The 21,621-nt window shown below is 35.8% G+C and overlaps 1 protein-coding gene and 1 pseudogene across 10 annotated transcripts in view; one reads left to right on the forward strand and one right to left on the reverse strand.

Moving 5' to 3' along the window:
- Window positions 1-21,621, forward strand: part of GPHN (gephyrin) — a 546,412-nt gene that overhangs the window by 435,417 nt on the left and 89,374 nt on the right. For all 10 annotated transcript variants that reach the window (XM_069596839.1, XM_069596846.1, XM_069596847.1 and 7 more), the window contains one exon: window positions 503-640. In XM_069596839.1, coding sequence (XP_069452940.1) covers window positions 503-640 — 138 coding nt within the window. The remainder of the gene's footprint in view (window positions 1-502; window positions 641-21,621) is intronic.
- Window positions 3,876-5,089, reverse strand: LOC138931570 (mitochondrial import inner membrane translocase subunit Tim8 A pseudogene; annotated as a pseudogene).

Genomic DNA, 21,621 nt, shown 5'->3' on the forward strand with positions numbered 1-21,621 from the left:
TTTAAGCTTGCATATTTCTTTTCACTAACTGGCTTATTGACTAGTAAAAGTTCAGTATACTAACTAAGGACATGGACTCTAAAGCATGGTCACCTAGGTTTGAATCCTAGTTCTTTGTTTTCTGTCTTTGCAATTTAGGCCAAGATATGTAAACCTCATTTTCTTCATCTGTAAATAAGGATAATAATGATACCTCCCTTTAGGTTGTTGTGAAGCTTAATTAGAATAGTGCCATGACACATAGTAAGCACTGACTGAGAAAGAATTAGCCAGTATCATCATTAAACTTCACCAGCTTTTGCTACATGATATAAAATTATTAACAATTTAATGTTCTGCCAAAGCAGGCTATATTTGGGGAGCAGTAGAAAAATTTTCCCCCTGTAATCTTCATTTCTAGACAGATGAAATGAAGACTGAGAATTACTGTTGTTTATAAGCCATTCCCACTTTTTAATCAGGTTTCAGCATCATATTCTTAGTTACTTATCTTCCTGTTTAGGTCACAGTGCTGTCGATATCACCAAGGTGGCTAGAAGACACCGTATGTCTCCTTTTCCTCTAACGTCTATGGACAAAGCCTTTATCACAGTCCTGGAGATGACTCCGGTGCTTGGGACAGAAATCATCAACTACCGAGGTACTGTATATTTGCCCATTGCCTTTTATTTTCATTCTTTTCCAAACAAGATTACTCTAACACTAATACACAATTTTCCTGAAAAAGAAATGTTATTAACCATTTATCACAGTTATTACCATCTTTCTTTTCACTTCTTATTTCTACTCAACTCGAAGATCAGTCTAACAGTATACAGAGTAAAATACTCATAAATCTTCCTTTACATTAAAAAAAAAGGAAAAATTCAACTGTGTTTCTCCTATTCATCAAAATATCAATATTCTCAAGAGAAGGCTGTCAGCATTGAATGAGGAGAATAGTTGACTGTGGTCTGCCTTATGTCCTTTCTGATAGAAGTGAGAGATAACTAATGTGTCTGGTAATTATTTTCATTTGTGAAAGTCATGTTTTTAAATGTAAATATTACATTAATTAATTTATCTGTGGATCACTGAGCAGCCAGTCTGATCTGTTTTTCTGCTTCATCTATCCTCTCATTTTCTGCTCTTAGTTTAGTAGCACATTGAGACCAGCTTGTGGAAAGATAATGGAAAGGTAGTATTCCCCAGTGTTTCCAGTTTTTAACCAGCTACTTCCCCTTCTAAAAATCCAGTTCAGGTGCAGTCTGAATAAAATGTAGTTTCTAAATTGTTTTTGTTGTGCAAATAAAAACAATGCAGAAGTACTGATTTTACAAATAAATGACTTTATTCATAGATCGTAAAATAGTCAAATTTCAGAGAACATCTATACAAGCACTCTAATTTTTCTACAAGAAAAAACAGCAGAAAAGGAATGGAATTGAGACTCAAGACTTAACATTCTTGGGAATTCCCTGGCAGTTCAGTGGCTAGTACTCAGCACTTTCACTCAGGTGACCCAGCTTCAGTGCCTGTCAGGCAGCTAAGATCTTGCAAGTTGTGTGGCACAGCCAAAAGAGAAAAAAGAAAAAAGCTCAACGTTCTTCTCTTTCTACATGATAATGCTCTTCTGCCAATATTAAAATATAGAAAGTAATAGTAGATAAAATTATGTTAAAAGGCCTAAACCTAGTGAAATATTAAATGCCAAATGCTAGCTCTTTGGTCTCTGGCCCTACTTAGGCAAAAATTGCTTTAATTTACACCTGTCCTACTTCTTTAACTTACATCTCTTAGACATTCTTTTGTTTCTGTTTTATTCCTTATTAAAGGAAATAAAGATAGTAAAACTAAAATGGAGCATTAGAAATTAACTGTATGATATCAGAAATCAATTTTAATGAAATGGTTTCCTTCTGTTATTATATGCAGATACTTAGATATTTTTATGTCAGTCAGTACTAAGACATCTTCAGAAAATATGAAAGTAAAATTAAGTTGGAAAAAATTTAACCGTGCTTTACATTGTATAAAAATAAGTTAACCATACCTGGCCTCTTGTAATATCAGGGTAGTTTCTCTTATCATCAGTCCTTAAAAGAATCTCACTGTGATGCCAGGTCACACTTAGACAGAAATTCCAGGACTTTTAAGGAAAAAAACAGAACTGGAAATGGCTGTTTCTATTTCTCCTCTAGGGAAAAAAAATACTGTCAGATGGATTCTCTCTTCCTGTCATATGTTTGTTTCTCCTTCATTTGTTCATCAAATCAGTTGTCACTCATAAGTAAGCAAACTCTTCATGCATGGTTAACTCTTGTCAAGTGTTTCCACCCATGATGATGAGAAATAATAGTTAGGCTTGCATTCAACCTTTGAGCTGGATCACACTTGGTTTTTAATGCAAAAGAGCATTATAATTAATCCTCCTAGGCACTTTAGTTAGGTGTATAGAAAACAATACCATATATAGAAATATAATTTATTCAACAAGTATCTATTAAAAATCTGCTAAATACCAGGCCCTGTGTTAAGTCCAGGTATGCAAAGATGAATAAAATAAAACCCCACCCTATCGTTCTCACTGTGTAGTACAGGAGAGAGACAGATAAACAATGTGGCACTTGTTTCCTATACTGGTTTTTTCGTAAGCTTGCCTTCCTTTGTCAATTCCTTGAATATGAACTTTCTTTTCAGCTTGTCTCTGGCCCTTTTCAAATCTTACACATTATTTCAGATAACCTCACATATACCAGTTGTTTCAAACATCACCTATTAAGTGATTGCTAAATCTATATCTTTACCCAGACCTTGCCTGAGTTCCAAACTCATACAATAGATGTATACCTGCTGCTACTGAATTTAACATCATTGTTACTAAACTTATTTTCTTTTTTTTTATTTTACTTTATTTTACTTTGCAATACTATATTGGTTTTGCCATACATCAACATGAATCTGCCATGGGTGTACATAAGTTCTCAATCCTGAACCCCCCTCCCACCTCCCTGCCCATACCATCCCTCTCGGTCATCCCAGTGCACCAGCCCCAAGCATCCTGTATCCTGCATTGAACCTAGACTGGCGATTCATTTCTTACATGATATCATACATGTTTCAATGCCATTCTCCCATATCATCCCACCCTCTCCCTCTCCCACAGTGTCCAAAAGTCTGTTCTATACATTGTGTCTCTTTTGCTGTCTCACATACAGGGTTATCATTACCATCTTTCTAAATTCCATATATATGTGTTAGTATACTGTATTGGTGTTTTTCTTTCTGGCTTACTTCACTCTGTATAATAGGCTCCAGTTTCATCCACCTCATTAGAACTGATTCAAATGTATTCTTTTTAACGGCTGAGTAATACTCCATTGTGTATATGTACCACAGCTTTCTTATCTGTTCATCTGCTGACGGACATCTAGGTTGCTTCCATGTCCTGGCTATTATAAACAGTGCTGCGATGAACATTGGGGTACACGTGTCTCTTTCAGTTCTGGTTTCCTCGGTGTATATGCCCAGCAGTGGGATTGCTGGGTCATAAGGCAGTTGTATTTCCAGTTTTTTAAGGACTCTCCACACTGTTCTCCATAGTGGCTGTACTAGTTTGCATTCCCACCAACAGTGTAAGAGGGTTCCTTTTTCTCCACACCCTCTCCAGCATTTATTGCTTGTAGACTTTTGGATCACAGCCATTCTGACTGGTGTGAAATGGTACCTCATTGTGGTTTTGATTTGTGTTTCTCTGATAATGAGTGATGTTGAGCATCTTTTCATGTGTTTGTTAGCCATCTGTATGTCTTCTTTGGAGAAATGTCTATCCAAGAAGAAGATAAACTTATTTTCTTTACCGCTACAATACACATTTCCTCTATATCCTCTTTTTTTTTTTTTTTTTTGAATCTTGTAGCTTTTATTTCAGTCATTAAAAGACGCAGTAAATGGAAACTACACTGATTTACATTAGGCATGCACCTCAACCTGATACTGCTGTTAGTTTCTGACTGGCCCAAATCTTAATTTTTTTCATTGAGGCACATCGTTAAATCTTTTTGAACCCTGATACACAGGGTAAGTTAACTTCTTCCTTGTGGCAGTTTAGTATGAAAATTATGTTCACTGGCTAGATTCCTTTAACTAAAGGCCTCTAGACTCTCAGGCAACCTGTACTAGCTCGAGATCATGTGTCATATAGATATTTAAGTGAATCATGGTATAAGGGAGGCAGAGAATCTAGAAAGTTGAAATATATTTTTTCCAGCACTGATAATTAAACACTAGATAAGGAGGCCTACAGTTGAGTACCAAATTACTCTTCTCCTACTGCTGCCATTTCTGAAAGACACAAAGATGTATACTGAACTCCCCCAAAATCTGAAATGAATCCACACAAATAACAGATTATTACCTATCTGGTCCCAGTATCAAATTATAGAGCAATTCCACTATTAAAATTATAGGAAGCAGTTAATGGGACTACAAGAAAAGCATCATCCCACAACAGTAATATGCATCTAGTAGAGTTTTTCATTCATCTGTCAATTGTTTCACAAGGTTAGCATTAAAAAAACACAACCCCAAATACATCTGACCCTCAAATCCCCCACATCAAAAATTGGTCTTTGTTCATTCTCAGATGACAGGATGTCCCAAGAGTGACAAAGGTGGGGGCCAACTCCCCCATAGCCTTTTCTTCAACTATCCCATCAACTGCTCTTCATCTCTTGAACTACCTTCCTTTTCCAAAGAGGTAATGCTGAGGTCAATCAGAAAGGCTTTCTGAGAAGACTGGCTTGGATTTCTGCGTCTTTTCCAGTCGATTCAAGATGAATTGGCATGTGTCAATGAAGCGCTCAACGCAGTTCACAAAACAGACCTCAGCCCGACTGTCCAACTTTGGCCCAGGCTTATCCATGCACTTTTCCCAACAAAGTTCCGTCATCCGGTGCACCAGCTGCTGGAAGCGCTGCTTCTGAGTTTCCACCTCAATGAAATGCTGCAGCTGCGGGTCTACCAAGCCCAAACCGGCCGCGGAGGAAGACGAGGAGAAATCCATCCCAGCGCGGTCACGCGTGCGGAGACGAACTCCACACCAACTCACCGACCTTCCCCTCTATATCCTCTTGAATCTACCCTTTATTTGCCATTCCCACTTCCCTAGTTTTAATTTAAGTCTTATCTTTCCGGATTACTGTAACAGCCTTCACTTCCCCAATTAGCATCTTCCCATCCATTTTCCAATTTGATCCAAAGTAATCTGTTCAAATGGCGAGTTTGATATTAACTAACATTCCTGCATATAGTTCTTCAGTAGTAGTCCGCACAACTCCAGATTAAATTCAGAACTCCTTGATATGTCATATAAGGCCCTTTGTAATCTGATTTCTTCCTACTTTTTCAGTTCCTTCTCATCAGAACTTGCTTTCCCCTAAACTTGCCGTGCTATTCCTTACCTCTTATGCTCTTATCTCTAAGCCATTGTCTCTAGGACAATTGTATCCTATTTCTCTGCTCAGTCACTGTGTACTCTTTTTTTTTTTTTGGTCTGACTTTATTGAGGCATAATTAGTAAGTTAAAAGTGTATATCTTTAGGGAGTATACATAGACGTTGTGAAATAATTACCACAGTCAAGCTGATCAATACATTCATCACTTTATAGTTACTGACTGTGTATGAGTGTGTATGGTAAGAATGCTTAAGATTTACTCTTTGAGCAAATTTCAGGTATACAATGCAGCATTATTAACTATAGTCACCATGCTTTATGTTAGATCCCCAGATCTTATTCATCTTATAATTGAAAGTTTGTACCCTTTGGCCGACATCTCCCCAATTTCCCAGTACATGTTTTTTAAGAGTAAACTTTAAGAAGCTCTCCTCCATGAATGCATTCCTGGTGTCCACTCCTCCGTTTCACCAGCTGAGTTAAGTTTTCTTCCTCCACATCCGCATAGCACTTTGTTCATGTGTTTTATAATAGAAATGACTGGCATATTTGATCATCCTCTGTTATAAATACTCTAATAAACAACATGGGTATAAAAAGTTGAGTGATCTAAATGTGAATCACTATAAATTGAATTGTGAGTCAGATATGGCCTATAATTCTCTTACTGAAGATAAGAGATTTCTCCCCGGAAAAAGATTAGAAACTCATTCTCACTGTAGCTGTTATCTTTTCCAGGGATGTTTGCATTTTAATGAACAAACCTTCTTAGTTCATTCTGATTTCAGCTGAATGCACCTCTAACTATCCAATTTCATCTATCAATCACTAAATAGGAAAAGTATGCAGATGGGGATTCCAAATATTTTGCCTCTGCAAATACACTTACACCTACAATTACAGAAGCCTGTAGAGAAATGTGCACATTTCCTAAGAGAGATCCAGAATCAATGAATCTTTGAAGCCATTTGCCACTGTGAGATCTCTAAAATTACTTATTATATCCCTGTGAAGGTTCAGCAAGAATCCCAGAAAACTAAGAATAAATCATGTATACAGAAGTGCTTGGAAGTGATGCTCTCAAGGTCATATACAGAGGGTAAATCTGTGAAGGAATGTTAACAGTATAATATATGAAATACTTATAATTTTACAAAAAGAAAGTGATTTGGAGATCAAGTAGTCTTTCTTACTTTATTTTTTTTTTAATTTTAGTTTTTTATTTTTTAAATTTTAAAATCTTTAATTCTCACATGCATTCCAAAGAGGTTAATGATGTTCTTAGAAAATTTGCTATGATTAAAAACAGCTAGAACCTAAGATTCTTTACCCCTAGTCCTCTGTTCATTCCATTACAGCAGTTCAGTTCAGTTCAGTTCACTCAGTCATGTCCAACTCTTTGCGAGCCCATGGACTGCAGCTTGCCAAGCCTCCCTGTCTATCACCAACTCCCAGAGTTTACTCAAACTCATGTCCATTGAGTCGATGATGCCACCCAACCATCTCATCCTCTGTCGTCCCCTTCTCCTCCTGCCTTCAATCTTTCCCAGCATCAGGTTCTTTTCAAATGAGTCAGTTCTTAGCATCAGATGGCCAAAGTATTGGAGTTTCAGCTACAACATCAGTCCTTCAGGGAATATTCAGGACTGATTTCCTTTAGGATGGACTGGTTGTATCTCCTTGCAGTCCAAGGGACTCTCAAGAGTCTTCTCCAACACCACACTTCAAAAGCATCAATTCTTTGGTGCTCAGCTCTCTTTATAGTCCAACTCTCACATCCATACATGACTACTGGAAAAACCACAGCCTTGACTAGACAGACCTTTGTTGGCAAAGTAATGTCTCTGCTTTTTAATATGCTGTCTAGGTTGGTCATAACTTTTCTTCCAAGGAATTAAGCGTCTTATAATTTTTAATTACAGCAGAGTATGTCTCAAATCAGTATGAAAATTATCCTTCTAAAATAAGAACCTAGAAGTCCATATATATGCAAAGTTTACTGTTCGTTTTAATGTATTTTGACTACAGGTGAATTTTCTTCTGTCTCTGAGCTGTCCTTTATTATATCTACCATTTTTAACTCCTATCTGCAAGCAAGACCTTTAAGAAACAAGTGCTCTACTAATTAAACATACCTTCCTTTGGTTTCTTGTAAGAGAAATACCAATGGAGATAATATTTGTCACACTACCATTTATGATTCATCTTTGCTTATAAAATACATGATGTGAATACATTATAAATTCATACTTGGTGCAGTACTAGCTGCTATAAAGCAGATTAAAATATTCTAGAATTCCCTGTTATCCCCAATGTCTTTCAGTTAACAGTGAAAAAAACTAAGGTTTGAATAAAAAGGCTTCTGCTTTCTTAGGAGCATTATTTTACAAGCTCTAGGGTGTTTTTTTTTTTTTTGTAAGACTTTATAACCAAAGACTTTGGCATTTCTGACCTGAGTTCTTTGTATTTCCACAAAAGACTTAAGCAGTTCTAGAGATGGAATCTTTAAGTTTTACTGAACTCAGTTTAAGGCAGTGAAGTATCCTTCCTAGAATAGTGACCACAACAGATGTACTTCTCCCTGTTTCTGACCTAAAATGAGATATATTTATAATACTTTTTAAAAGAGAAAAATATGTATGTGAAAATATATAATAATATTCATAGAAGAAGGTATGAAATAGGAAGATTAGTCTACCTGTTTGTGACATAGGGATGATTTAACCAGCGTTATAGGTCTGATTTTTTTTCTAAGTGAGTTAATTTTACTCAATTGTGTAACTGTAAAAATAACTCCCCCACACACAAGGGGTCTTCCTGAGTGCCTAACCTAATATCTAGTCTACTGCTGCCTGCTGCTTTTCTGAAACCACATGCCCAACGTTTATTCAACAGTAGTACTTCGGCTCCACCTATGGGCTAAGAGAAGAGATGGTTTAAGATCCATGACAGTATTTAAATGTAACGAAGAGACACCTCCAAGTAATAAAGTATTTTGCAGCACTACTACATACTCTATAAGTTCCCAAATCGATCATCTGGTGAGACATTGAATGAAATCTAATATTGACTGCTTGGAAGAGCTAGTCATTGCCTGATCTGTGAATCCTCCTGATATATATTGATATACTTGCTGGTGTATATTTACATTTATCCTTCAGTTCTCTTATATTTGCTGCTAACTGGAAGCCCTTACCATTTTCCAATCAACGGCATATTTCTCGTCAGATCCTTTCCCTTGCCTTAGGCCTTTCGGGAAAAAAGAAACTTGGGGTAATACATGTTTTTCTCTTTAAAGAGACTTAAATGCTACTGGTAAGTTAACTTGATATCAACTCCAAAAGCGGAACTAATCTAATAGAGATCTAATTTACCTTAAAGATAGAATTCCTTATATTTAGTATGAGTACAAAATAAAAATTGGCCGATTTTCTGTTATTAGATTTATGCTGATAACCTTAAGCATGAAGCTGTTCTTTCTTTCCAGAGGAAATGTTTAATTTTTCTTTCCAAGATATTTCAAAGATCTATAAAGATCAGATGGTATATGTGTACTTCAAATATGACTTTTCTTGACTCTTCTAATATAATTATATATGTTAAAATGAGAGAAATATTCTTCTTTTAAAAATTTCTTATTCTTGCCCTTTAAAAAATAACATCTTTATTGAAATACAATTCATATACCATATAATTCACCCACAAATTATATAGTTCAAAGGTTTTTAGTTTATTCACAGATATGTATAGCCATCACCATGTCAGTTTTAGAACATATTATCACTTCAAAAAGAATCTCTACCGTCTTTAGCTATCATCCTCCTCCTATCCCCCTAGTCCACTCTCCAGTCTTAAGCAACCACTAAACTACTTCTATCTCTATAGGTTTACCTATTCTGAACATTTCACATAATGGGATTGTATAAAATGTGGTCTTTTATTACTGGTGTTTTCTACCTAGCATAACATTTTCAAAGTTTATCCATGTTGTAACATGTATCCGTATCTCATTCCTTCTTTAAAAACTATTGTAGTAAAAAACAAAATTTATCATCTTAACATCACTAAGTTAATTAAATTAACAGATTATCATTGCAGTTAAGTGGCACTAAGTACCTTCACATTGTTGTGAAACATATCTCCAAAATTTTCTCATTCAGGATATCTGAAACTCTTTACCCATTAAAGAATTCCCTTTTTCCTCCTCATCCCAGCCCCTGGTAACCACCATTTTACTTTCTATTTCTAAGAATTTGACTACTTTAGATATGGTATATAAGTTGAGTCAGCAGTATTTGTCTTTTTATGGCTGGCTTATTTCACTTAAGCTTAATGTCCTCAAGGTCTGTCCATGTTGTGCCATGTGATAGTATTTAGATATATACACCACATTTGTTAATCCATTCATCTGTTGATGGACATTTGGAACACTTCCATTCTTGACTATTATGAATAGCACTACTGTGAACATGGATGTGCACATATCTCTTCAAGACCCTGCTTTCAGTTCTTTTGGATATATACTCAGAAGTAAGATTGATGGATTATATGGTACTTCTATTTTTAATTTTCTGAGGAAATTTTTTCTCTTTTCCATACTGGTTGCACTATTCTACAGTCCTACCAAGACTATGTAAGAATTCCAGTTTTTCTACACTCTCATCACCACTTGATTTTTTGATAGTAACCAATTAATGGGTGTGAGGTGATATCTCATTATAGTTTTGATTTGCATTTTTCTGATAATTAGTGGTGTTGAGCATCTTTTCATATGCATATTAGAAGTTCATAGAAATATCTATTCAAATCCTTTCCGAGTTTTAAAATTTTTTTACTTTTAGTTAATATGCAATGTTCTGTTAGTCTCAAGTGCACAGCACAGTGATTCTTTATATGTATACATATATATTCAGATATATGTGTGCGTTCTTCTTCAGATTCTTTTCCGTTCTAGCTTATTACAAGATATTGAGTATCATTTTCTGAGCTATATAGTAACTCTTTGTTGATTACCGATTTTATATATAGTAGTGTATATATATTAATCCCAAACTCCTAATTTATCTCTCCCCTGACTAGCTATCCTCTTAGGTAATCATATATTTGTTTTCTATGTCTTTGAGTTTATTTCTGTTTTGTAAATAATTTCATTTGTATCATTTTAGAGCAATATCTTTATAAGTGATGTTATATATCTCAGAGATATATCTCTTTCTCTGAATGATGCACTTCACTTAAGGTGATAATCTCTAGGTCCATTCATGTTGCAAATGATGCAAATGGCATCATCTCATTCTTTTTTAAGGCTGAGTACTGTTCCACTTTATATATATATATTTATATATAAATACATATAGATGTATATATATATACATATACATGCTGTTCTACTTTATATATATATATACACACACACACACATACACACACACACATACACACACACACATACATACACACACACACACTATTTCTTTATCCATTTATCTGTGGATGAGCATTTAGATTGCTTCCATGTCTTGACTATGAACATTAGGGTGCATGTCTTTTCAAATTAGTTTTATGTGGATATATGCCCAGGAGTGGAATTGCAGGATTATATGATAACTCTTAGTTTAGCTTTTTAAGGAACCTCTGTACTGTTCTCCACAGTGGCTACACCAATTTACATTTCCACCAATAGTGTAGGAGGGTTCCTTTCTCTCCACATTCTTTACAGTATTTATTATTTGTAGATTTTTAATGGTGGCCATTCTGACTGGTGTGAGGTGATGCCTCATTGTAGTTTTGCTATTCATTTCTCTAATAATTAGTGATTCTGAGCATCATTTCAAGTGCCTGTTGCCCATTTGTATGTCTTCTTTGAAGAAATGTGTATTTAGGTCTTCTTCCCACTTTTTAATTGAGTTGTTCAGTTCATATATATTAAAGCTGTATGAGCCGTTTGTTTGTTTTGGAAACTAATCCCTTGTCAGTAGCATTGTTTGCAAACATTTCCTCCCAGTCCATAAGTTGACTTTTTGTTTTGTTTATGATTTACCTTTGCTGTGCAAAAGCCTTTAAATATTAGGTCCCATTTGTTTATTTTTCTTTTTATTTCCATTACTCTAGAAGACAGACCCCCTCCCCAATATTGTGACCTACGACAAAGAGTGTTCTGCCTATGTTTTCCTCTAGGAGTTTTATGATATCCATTCTTACATTTAGGTCTTTTATCTATTTTGAATTTATTTTTGTATATGTGTGCTAGTCACTCAGTCATGTCTAACTCTTTGTGACCCAATGGACTCTAATCCTGCAGGCTCCTCTGTTCATGGGATTCTTCAGGCAAGAATACTAGAGTGGGTTGCCAGTTCCTTCTCCAATTTTTGTATATGTATATGGTGTTAGAGAATGTTCTAATTTCGTTATTTTACATGTGGCTGCCTAGTTTTCCCTACACCACTTATTGAAGAGACTGTCTTTTCTCCATTATATATCCTTGTCTACTGTGTGGTAGATTAATAGACCATAAGTATATGGGTTTGGGGGCTTTCTGTCCTATTCCATTGGTCTATAAGTCTGTTTTTGTGCCAGTACCATACTGTTTTGATTATTGCCAGTTTGTAGTATAGTCTGAAGTAAGGGATTGTGGATTGAACTTTTAGCTTCATTCTTTCTCAAGATTGTTTTGACTATTCAGAGTCTTTTGTGTTTACATACAAATTTTAAAATTTTTTGTTCTAGTTGTGTGAAAAATGTCATTGGTTAATTTGATAGAGATTGCATTGAATCCATAGATTGCTTGGGTAGTATGATGATTTTAACAATATTGATTCTTCCAGTCCAAGAATACATATATTAATATCTTCCATTTGTTTGTATCATCTTTAATTTCTTTCTTAAGCATCTTACAGTTTTCAGAGTATAGGTCTCTTGCCTGCTTAGGTAGGTTTATTCCTTGGTATTTTATGTTATTGTTGTTCTTTTTGATGTAGTGATAAATGAGATTGTTTCCTTAATTTCTCTTTCTGATCTTGTACTGTTAGCATATAGAAATGCAAAAAAAAATCTGTTTATTAATTTTGTATCCAGCAGCTATACTGAATGTACTGATGAACTCTAATCATTTGCTAGAAACATCTTTCAGATTTCCTATGTATAGGATCATGTCATCTGCAAACAATGACAGTTTTACTTTTTTCCCAATTTGGATTCCTTCTCTCTCTTTTTTCTGAGTACTATAGCTCGGACTTCCAAAGCTATGTTGAATAAAACTAGCCAAAATGGTCATCTTTGTCTTATTCCTGATTGTAGAGAAAATGCTTTCAACTTTTCACCATTGAATATGATGTTAGCTATGGGATTGTCATTGATGGCCTTTATCATGTTGAGGTATGCTCACTTTCTGGAGAGTTTTTATTATAAATGGATGGTAAAATATATCAAAAGCTTTTTTCTGCATCTATTGAGAGGATCATATAGTTTTTATTTTTCAATATCTTAATGTGATGTATCACATTGATATGCAGATAGTGAAAAATCCTTGCATCCCTGGGGTAAATGCCACGTGATCATGGTGTACAATTCCTTTTCTTACTATTTATTTATTTATTTTTGGCTGCTCTAGATCTTCGTCGCTTTGCATGGGCTTTCTCTAGTTGCAGCAAGTGGGTGCTCCCCTTCATTGCAATGCTTGGGCTTCTCATTGTGATAGCTTCTTTTGTTGCAGAACACAGGCTCTAGGTACATGGGCTTCAGTATTTGCAGCACGTGGGCTCAGTAGTTGTGGTACAAGGCCTTAGTTGCCCAACAGCATGTGGAATCCTTCCAAACCAGGAAGCCTCCCAAACCTCACTTATAGTTACAGGTTTTACATCTTCAATCCTTTTTGAGTTAAGTTTTGTATATGGTGGAAGATAAGAGTCCAGCTTCATTCTTTCAAATGTAGCTATCCAGTTTTCCCAACATCATTTTTTTAAAACTATCCTTTCCCCATTGAGTGGTCTTGACACCCTTGTCAAAAGTCATTTGACCATATACATGAGTGTTTATTTCTGTGCTCTCTATTCTGTTCCATTTGTATTAGACAGAGCTCTCCAGAGAAACAGAACCAATAGAATATATATAGGAAGAGATTTATTATGAGGAATTGAGTCACATGATTATGGAGGCTAAGAAGTCCCATGATTTGCCATCTGCAAGCTGGAGACCCAGGAAAGTTGGTGTTATAATTCCATTCCATGTCCAAAGGCCTGCAAACCAGGGGAGTTAATGGATAAACCCCATCGAAGGGCAACATCCCAAGTCAAAAGGCAGGCAGGAAGCAAAAGGGACCATTTTTTTCTCCATCTTTTGTTCTACTCAAATGCCCAGTGGATAGAATGATGCCACCCCCACATGGGGAGGGTGATATATTTTATTTATTTCACCAATTCAAATACTAATCTCATCTGGACATATTCTTTTGGAATTACATATGAATTTTAGGATGAATTTTTCTATATTTGAAAAAAATGCTGTTTGCATTTTAATGAGATTACATTGAATCTATAAGTGACTTTAGGTAGCATGGGCTCTAAGAATATTATGTCTTTAAATTCCTGAACAAAGAATGTCTTTCCATTTATTTGTATCTTCTTTATAATTTCTTTCAGCAATGCTTTATGGTTTCCATTAGTACCTCACTCCTTCTTGTGGCCAAATATTTCATTGTATGTATGGGGTTTTTATCCATTAATCCCCTTGGTTTGCAGGCCTTTGGACTTGGACTGGAATTATAACACTCACTTTCCTGGGTTTTTCTGAATGAACTTTTTGGCTAATCCAATATACATCACTTTTATTTATCCATTAATCAAGGGATGGACTGTTGGATTGTTTCCATCTTTTGAGTATTAATGAATAATGTGCAATTAATATTTGTTTACAAGTTTTTGCCTGGACATATGTTTTCATTGGGCTTCCCTGGTAGCTCAGCTGGTAAAGAATCTGCCTTCAATTGACTCTGGTTCAGTTCCTGGGTCAAGAAGATCCCCTGGAGAAGGGATTGGCTACCCACTCCAGTATTCATGGGGTTTCCTGGTGGCTCATATGGTAAAGAATCCTCCTGCAATGCGGGAGACCTGGGTTTGATCCCTGGGTTGGGAAGATCCCCTGGAGGAGGGCATGGCAACCCACTCCAGTATTCTTACCTGGAGAATCCCCACGGACAGAGGAGCCCAGCAAGCTACAGGCCATGGGGTCGCAAAGAGTTGTACACAACTGAGCAACTAAACACAGCACATGTTTTCATTTCTCTTGGATTTATCCTTCCCTTTTAAGAAGAACAGAATTTAAATAATAGCAAAGATTCCTGGAAGTCTAGGCTACTAAAAGTTATTTTGAATATAACCTGTATTTATTGTTTTGATTAGACATAAAGGAAAGAAAAAATACAGTTCTGTGTCTTCAGAAACTTAAGAAACCAAATGCACACTTCTCACACTCATCACCTTGAGAACTCTTACACACAACTCTGCAAGTACTTGCTGATATACTACTAACTGAATATACAGAGTTGTATTCAGAGGGGCATCAAGGAGAACCTATATCTTTAATGATGTCTTGAAATAGATGATGGACATTTACTGATAGCAAAAGGAAAATGTCCAGGTTTAGGGAAGTCATTGCTGTAATCATGGAGGTAAGCATCCATTATACAAAAAGATTTGCTTAAAGGAGTCTAAATGGGGAATAATGAAAGTAAAAGTTAGCAAGATGTCCTTCTGTATTATATGTATTCTTTGGGTGAAGTTGTTTGTATTAATATTTGATTGATATGACTCTCTTCTCTATTTATCCAACATTTCCCTCCTTAGTCCTAATCATTAATGTACTCATTCATTGACTCAGTCATTCAGCAAACACTTTCTGAGTGCCTTTTAAGTACCAAGCACTGTGCTTGGTACGGGGGAGACAATGATAGGTGAGTTATGCTGTGAAAACAAGGAATTAACAACTTAAGAAGTCAAGACATAATAGCTTCACAAACAACCTAATGTCATGTGGAAAGTGTACCATAACAGATGGATACAAATGTTTGAAAAATATGAAGACTGTGTATAATCCCTCCAAACCATTCTATATCTTGTCACTAGGCACTTAAAAAGTTCTATTAAAAAGTGCTATTCCTTAAAAGTTCCATTATCTCTGAAGAGATTTAAATGCTGCTGGGAGGTTAACTTGAAGTCGTTATTTTGCTTAAAATCCTTCATTGGATTCCCATTTTCATAAGATTAAGTTTAAATTCCCTTGATCCTGCTTCTGTTGTCGAAAATGCCCCCCACTCTTCTCCTACTTCGTTTGTACTTAAAACTTTAAAACTCAGTGTAGGTATCATCTCATCTAGGAAGATTTTCTTGATGTTCCACAGATTGTTGATTAGGTGGGTTTCTTTCCTATTGTTGTCACTTAAGTCATGTCAAATTCTGCAGCCTCATGGACTGTAGCATAACAGGCTCCTCTGTCCTCCACTATCTCCCAGAGTTTGCTCACATTCATGTCTTTTGAGTTGGTAATGCAATCTAACCGTCTCATCCTCTGCTGCCCTCTTCTTTTGTCTTTAATCTTTCCCAGCATCAGGGTCTTTCCCAGTGAGTTGACTCTTCACATCAGGTGGCTAAAGTATTGGAGCTTCAGCAACAATCCTTCCCGTGAATATTCAGGGTTAATTTCCTTTAAGAATGAGGGGTTTGATCTCTTTGCTGTCCAAGGCACTTTCAAGAGTTTTCTTGAGCACCACAATTTGAAAGCATCAATTCTTTGGCGCTCAGCCTTCTTAACAGACCAACTCTCAAATCTATACATAACTACTGGAAAAGCCATAGGTTTGACTATATGGGCCTTTGTTGGCAAAGTGATGTCTCTGCTTTTTAATACTCTGTCTAGGTTTGCCATAGCTTTGGTTCTTTTGTGTATTCTTGCCATCTCATCTTAGTCTCTTCTGCTTCTGTTATATCTTTATGATTTCTGTCCTCTATCATGTCCATCCTTGCATGAAATGTTCCCTTGATATCTCCAACTTTCTTGAAGAAATCTCTAATCTTACCCATTTTATTGTTTTCTTCTATTTCTTTGCATTGTTCATTTGAGAAGGCCTTCTTATCTCTCCTTTGCTATTCTCTGAAACTCTGCATTCAGCTGGGTGTATCTTTCCCTTTCTCCTTTGTCTTCTCTTCCTTCCTCAGCTATTGGCAAAGCCCCCTCAGATAGCCACTTGCCTTCTTGCATTTCTTTTCCTTTGGGATGGTTTCGGTCACTGCCTCCTGTGTATTGCTATGGACCTCCATCCACTCTGTCCAGTCACCTCCAATCATAAGGGATTTGTTTTAGGTCATACCTGAATGGCTAGTAGTTTTCCCTACTTTCTTCAATTTAAGCCTGAATTTTGCAGTAAGGAGCTCATGATCTGAGCTGATTTTTTTCTGTATACCTCCCATATTACCCTGATGATATATTGTCACTGCCCATACTGTACTATCTTGTAGTCATATTTTTATTTTTCCATATTCCCCTTTCTCACATATACTGTTACATATGAATTCCTTGAGGAAATCAGCCAGGTCTTACTAGTATTTTTGTCCGCGGTGTCTAGCATATAGTAGGTTCCCAGTGTTTGATGACGAATGAATAAATAAATCAGTCAGTGAACTTTTTTTTCTTGTTTAGAGGCAGAAGACGAAAGACATAATATCTGAGCTGAAACTTAGGGGATACCTAAGATTCACTAGGCACAGGAAAGGAGAAGGAAAAAAATATTCCTGTCCAAGGCAACATTATTTGCAAAGGCATAGAAATAAGAAAAAGCCCCCCGTGTTTAAGGTGCAGCAGATCATTCTTTGTATCAGAAACTAGACACTTGTCAGAAATAAAGCTCAATCTCAGTATAAACATTTTCCAAATTATACTGGGCAAGCCTTACGCTAGTGCTACAGAATTCTTAAAATAGGATCTTGTATTATTTTGTAGCCTAGTGAATCTTGGGTAGATTGTGGCATTTAAATAACTCAGTTATAGCATGTAGAGAACAGGGAACCTCCACCTACACTGTTGGTGAGAATATAAATTGGTACAGGCACTGCAGAAAGCAATATGAAAGTTTCACAGAAAACTAAAAATAGGACTACCATATAAACCAGCAATTCCACTCCTGGGTATGTATCCAAAAAAGCAAAAACAGTAATGAAAAAAGATACATGCACCCCAGTGTTCGTGGCAACATTATTTATAATTGCCAAAATATGGAACCAATCTAAGTGTCCATCAGCAGATGAATGGATAAAGACATTACACACACACACAATGGACTGCTACTCATCCATAAAAAAAATTATGAAGTTTTGCCTTTTGCAGCAATGTGGATGGACTTAGAGGATATTATGCTAAGTGAAGGGGCTTTCCCAGTGGCTCAGGCAGTAAAGAATCAGCCTACAATTCAGGAGACCCCAGTTCGACCCGTGGGTCAGGAAGATCCCATGGAGAAGGGAATGGCTACTCACTCCAGTATTCTTGCCTGGAGAATTTCATAGGCAGAGGAGCCTGGGAGGCTACAGTCTATGCAAAGAGTTGGACACAATGGAGCTACTAACACACACTATATATGCTAAGTGAAATAAGTCAGACAAAGAAAGATACTGTATGATATCATTTATATATGGAGTCTAAAATAAACCAGTAAATATAACAAAAAAGCAGCAGACTCACAGGTGTAGAGAACAAGCTAGAGGTTACTAGTGGGGAGAGGAAGGAAGGAAGGGGCAATATAGGTAGGGGTAAGGAAGCTATTAGATATAAAATAAGCTACAAGCATATGTTGTACAACACAGGGAATATAGCCAATATTTTATAGTAAGTATAAATGGAGTATAATCTTTAAAAGCTGCAAACCACTATATTCTATGCTTGTAATTGATATAACATTTACAGCAACTATATTTCAATAAATAATTAAATAAACACTAATTCCTGGTCATATGTACATCTCAATCTGTCATTATTTGATTCTCCTCAGATTTGAAGGCTGTTTTTTAGTGTTTATGTGTATGGTAAAATGGGAGTAAGGAGGGGCAATTATTACTGGAAACAGAATTTTTACTTTAGTTTCCAGAATCTAATTGCATCAAATTATGGTTGAATAGACCCTATGGCTCAGATGGTAAAGCGTCTATCTACAATGCGGGAGACCCAGGTTCGATTCCTAGGGTGGAAAGATCCCCTGGAGAAGGAAATGGCAATCCACTCCAGTACTATCACCTGGAAAATCCCATGGACAGAGGAGCTTGGTAGGCTATAGTCCATGGGGTCACAAAGAGTTGGACACAACTGAGTGATTTCACTCACTCACTCAGACCCTATACCTTAGAAACCATCCAGAATGGAATTGCACAATAAGATATATGAATAACTCAAGCATTAAAGGGAGAAATCAAGTCAGCTGATACACTTTTCTCTAAATTGGCCCTCAATGAGACCTTAGTTATGTTAAGCTGCTGCAGTAGCTAAGACTGTCAGTATCAACAGGCTTTTGAACCTAGCATACTAAGTGCTCAGCCTCTTTCTTCCTGGAATATAGAAGTGAAAAGAGTCTTGATGAGATTGTATCACTTCTCTTGAGCTACTGGCAAGGACCTAGGGAGGGAAAATACACGTGCTAACTGTAGCCATTCTTTGTAGTTTTTTGTGGTGGTGGTAACACATAAGACTTATCATTTTAATCATGTTTAACTGTACAGTTCAGCGACACTAAATACATTTACATTGTTTTACACCTGTCACTACCTTCCATCTCCAAAACTATTCCATCACCCCAAACTGGAACTATATACTCGTTAAAAAATAACTTCCTATTCTTCCCTTTTCCCAGCCCATAACAACCACCATTCTACTTTTTGATAACTATAATTTTGAATACTCTAATTACCTCAAAAAAGTGAAATCATACAATGTTTGGCCTTTTGTGGCTGGCTTGTTTCAGCTATTTTCACTTATTTCATAGTCCCTTCAAGTTTCATCCATATGTATATGGATAACATATGTAAGAATTTCCTTCTTTTTTAAGGCTGAATAATATTCCTATATGTATGTACCACATTTTGTTTACCCCTTCATCTGTCAGTGGGTACTTGGGTTACTTCCACTTCTTGACTATTGTGAATAATGCCACTATAAAAATAGGCACACAGATATCTGTTCAAGTTTCTACTACTACTTCTTTTGAATATATACCTAGAAGTGAAATTGCTGGATTATATAGTAATTCTATCTTTAATTTTTTGAGGACTCACCTTGTAGCTTTTTTAAATTTTAGAACAGAAGAAGAGCAGTATGTGAAGGGTATGTAGCTATTGCCATTGTATTAATGATTGAAGTTCTAAGATCTAAATTTAGGTCCTTTCTTGGCCATCTGTAAAATATGTGATCTTGGGTAGGTTACCTGTTTAAACTTCTCTTAATTCGCCTCTAAAATGAATATAACAATGCTTTACTAAATTTTTTTAAGAATTAAATGAAATTATATATGTGATATTACTTGGTAATTTATAAAATGCTATATAAACATTTACCAGATAAACTAGATCTCAGCCCTAGTGCTGTCTTTGATTATTAAATACTATTACTGAGTTATTCAAATCCCAGAAAAGTTATTCTCTTGGGATCTGTACTGGTGTCATACTTCCATTTTCATTCACCACACTGGACAGAATAGTTTCAGATAAGGAGCTAACCCAAGTAGTTTATTTTGACCCTAAGCAGATGCCATACGGTCCACTATCAGAGGCTGCCTTATAGCTTCAGGTTCATTTGGGAATTAATGTTGTATATGTGTATACAAACAAGGCCCTCTAGTCCCACCACTTCCCTGGCTTACACAGTATGGTCCATAGCTCAGGATAGCTCCAGAATAGTTTCAACCTCCTGAAGGTACCTAAGCTAGTTCTCCCAATTCAGGTGTCACTTTCCTTAAAAAGGGTCAATATCACTATTACTGTGGATCAGAGTACAAAATTCAAAATCTGTCTGTACTTACTGCTTTGTCCTGGGTTCTACAAACCAGAGGACCCAAAGTAGCTAAGAATGACAAAGCTAAAAACAAAAGACAGACCCAAAAAACCTCATCCATCCAGCTCTGGAAACAATAGCATTTTCTAAACCTATACAAACATGTGTAAATCAAGTTGTATATACCTATAGTCTTTGGAGTGAAGTTTGATTTTTTTTTTCCTCCTCTTCTTCTTCCTTCTCTACCTCCTATTAATTATTATATTACTTCTTGAATAGCAATAGTAATGATAGTAATAAGGGCAGATTCTCACTAGAGGATTTAAGTAATTGGTTGTGACTCTTGAAACTTTTATTCTTATTGGGATGAAATCAAACTCCTGGGAGCTCACCAAAGATGCTTGTCATCCAGATTGTATGAATAGTGGTTTGAATATCCATTTCACCCAATACATTACTGATGCTCTTCTTCTAGTCACTGCTTTTTTAAGTTAATAAAGTCAAATTTTTGGCTGAAGTTAAATAGAATGCTAAGGAAGCTCCTTTCTTTACTTTTCTCTTCTAAAAGAAAAAAATAAAAATTACATGTGATCATTGTAGAAAATTTGGAAACTTTCTGAAAAGTATAGATAGGGTATAAAAGTATACATAATTCTAACATATTGCAGTAAACAAATACTTTCTATTTTCATGTATGTCCTTCCCATCTTTTTATATTGATCTATACACATATATCTTAACATAGTTAAGATTATACTTTACATGTATAGTTCTACGTTTTAAAATGCATATTATAAGAATTTTCTTGTGTCAGTGAATATTCTTTATAAAATACAAATATTGTATAACATTTTGTCATAAGGATACATCACTGTTTAAATTTCTGTATTCTTTATCTTTTTATTTCTTTCCATTTCTCACTAATGTAAGCAACTCTTAAATAAACACATACAGGAAGACGTCCATTTTCTTAGAAGTGAAATCACTGGGTCAATGACTATGACTATTTAAGAACTTGCTTTTTAAAGAAAATCATCTTTGAGTTGATAAAGGGTTTATGACACATCAACTTGAACACATCTTTGATGACTGTGTAGCTAATACTACTACTACTACTACTACTGAGTCGCTTCAGTCGTGTCCGACTCTGTGCGACCCCATAGACGG

Source organism: Ovis canadensis, chromosome 7 (genome assembly GCF_042477335.2).
Source record: "Ovis canadensis isolate MfBH-ARS-UI-01 breed Bighorn chromosome 7, ARS-UI_OviCan_v2, whole genome shotgun sequence".
NCBI classification, from domain to species: Eukaryota; Metazoa; Chordata; class Mammalia; order Artiodactyla; family Bovidae; genus Ovis; species Ovis canadensis.